The sequence below is a fragment of the Parus major genome, unplaced genomic scaffold (assembly GCF_001522545.3).
Source record: "Parus major isolate Abel unplaced genomic scaffold, Parus_major1.1 Scaffold585, whole genome shotgun sequence".
Taxonomy (NCBI): Eukaryota; Metazoa; Chordata; class Aves; order Passeriformes; family Paridae; genus Parus; species Parus major.
In genome coordinates this window covers 1-1,285 of record NW_015379473.1, presented here as the reverse complement: position 1 = coordinate 1,285, position 1,285 = coordinate 1, and the positions used below count along the sequence as shown (strand labels likewise).

Genomic DNA, 1,285 nt, shown 5'->3' with positions numbered 1-1,285 from the left:
GGATGTGGGGGATTGGGATTGAGGTTGGAAGTGGGGTGAGGGCCAGGATGGGAGAAGCAAGATGGGGACGGGGGGGATTGGGATGAGGAGCAGGACAGGGAACAGGCTGCAGCACGGGACAGGAGCCATGCTGTCCATGGCCAGGACAGCTGTCCCCTCCCTGCGCTGACCACGTCCCCCTGCGTGTCCCGCAGGCTGGAGCGGCTGCAGCGTGTGGTCACCAAGCTGCAGATGGAGTCGGGGCTCTGTGAGGAGCAGCTGAACCAGGCGGACGCTCTGCTGCAGGCAGTGAGTGCCGGTGCCACCGGGGCCTGCTGGGGCCGTGGCCGTGGCCGTGGCCTCACTGTCCCTCCTGCGCAGGACGTGCGGCTGCTGGCGGCCGGGAAGGCGCCGCAGAAGGCGGCAGAGGTGGAGCGGGACCTGGACAAGGCGGACGCGATGATCCGGCTGCTCTTCAACGACGTCCAGAGCCTCAAGGACGGGCGGCACCCGCAGGGCGAGCAGATGTACCGTCGGTACGGGCCCGTCCCCGTGGCCCTGTGCCCCAGAGCCCTGCCTGTCCTCCTTGTCCTTCCTTCTGTGCCCCTAAAAGCCCTCTGTTCCCCCCCAAAGCCCTTCACGTGTCCTCTGTCCCCCATGTCCCCTGTGCCCCCCAAAGCCTGCAAAGCCTCCTGTGACCCCTGAGTCCCCTGTTCTCCTCAAAGCTCCCCATACTCTCTGTGGTCCTTGAGCCCCCAAAAGCCCCCTGTGACCCCTGTACACCCCAAAGCTCCTCATGTCCCCAAACCTGTCCTGTTCACTGAACCCCATTGTGACCCCTGTACACCCAAAATCCTCCCATGTCCCCAAACCCCCCCGTTCGCTCTATCCCATTGCAAACCCTGTACACCCCAAAGCTTCCCACGTCCCCAAACCCCCCCTGTTCGCTGTACCCCATTGTGACCCCCGTACACCCCAAAGCTCCTCATGTCCCCAAATCCACCCATGTCCCCAAACCCCCCCTGTTTGCTGTACCACATTGTAACTCCTGTACACCCCAAAGCTCCTCATGTCCCCAAAGCTCCTCATGTCCCCAAAGCCTCCCATGTCCCCAAAGCCTCCCATGTCCCCAAAACCCCGTTTGCTGTACCCCATTGTGACCCCTGTACACCCCAAAGCTCCTCATGTACCCAAAGCTCCTCATGTCCCCAAAGCCTCCCATGTCCCCAAACCCCCCCGTTTGCTGTACCCCATTGTGACCCCTGTACACCCCAAAGCTCCTCATGTCCCCAAAGCTCCTCCTGTC

At 62.7% G+C, this 1,285-nt stretch overlaps 1 protein-coding gene across 1 annotated transcript; it reads left to right on the top strand.

The window, feature by feature from the left end:
- On the top strand, nt 1-1,279 carry LOC107199333 (plectin-like). The gene is made up of 2 exons (XM_015616658.2): nt 1-288; nt 361-1,279. Exons 1-2 carry the CDS (start codon nt 232-234, stop codon nt 682-684), a joined length of 381 nt encoding a protein of 126 aa, XP_015472144.1. The 5' UTR covers nt 1-231; the 3' UTR covers nt 685-1,279.
- The last annotated feature ends 6 nt before the right edge of the window (nt 1,280-1,285 follow it).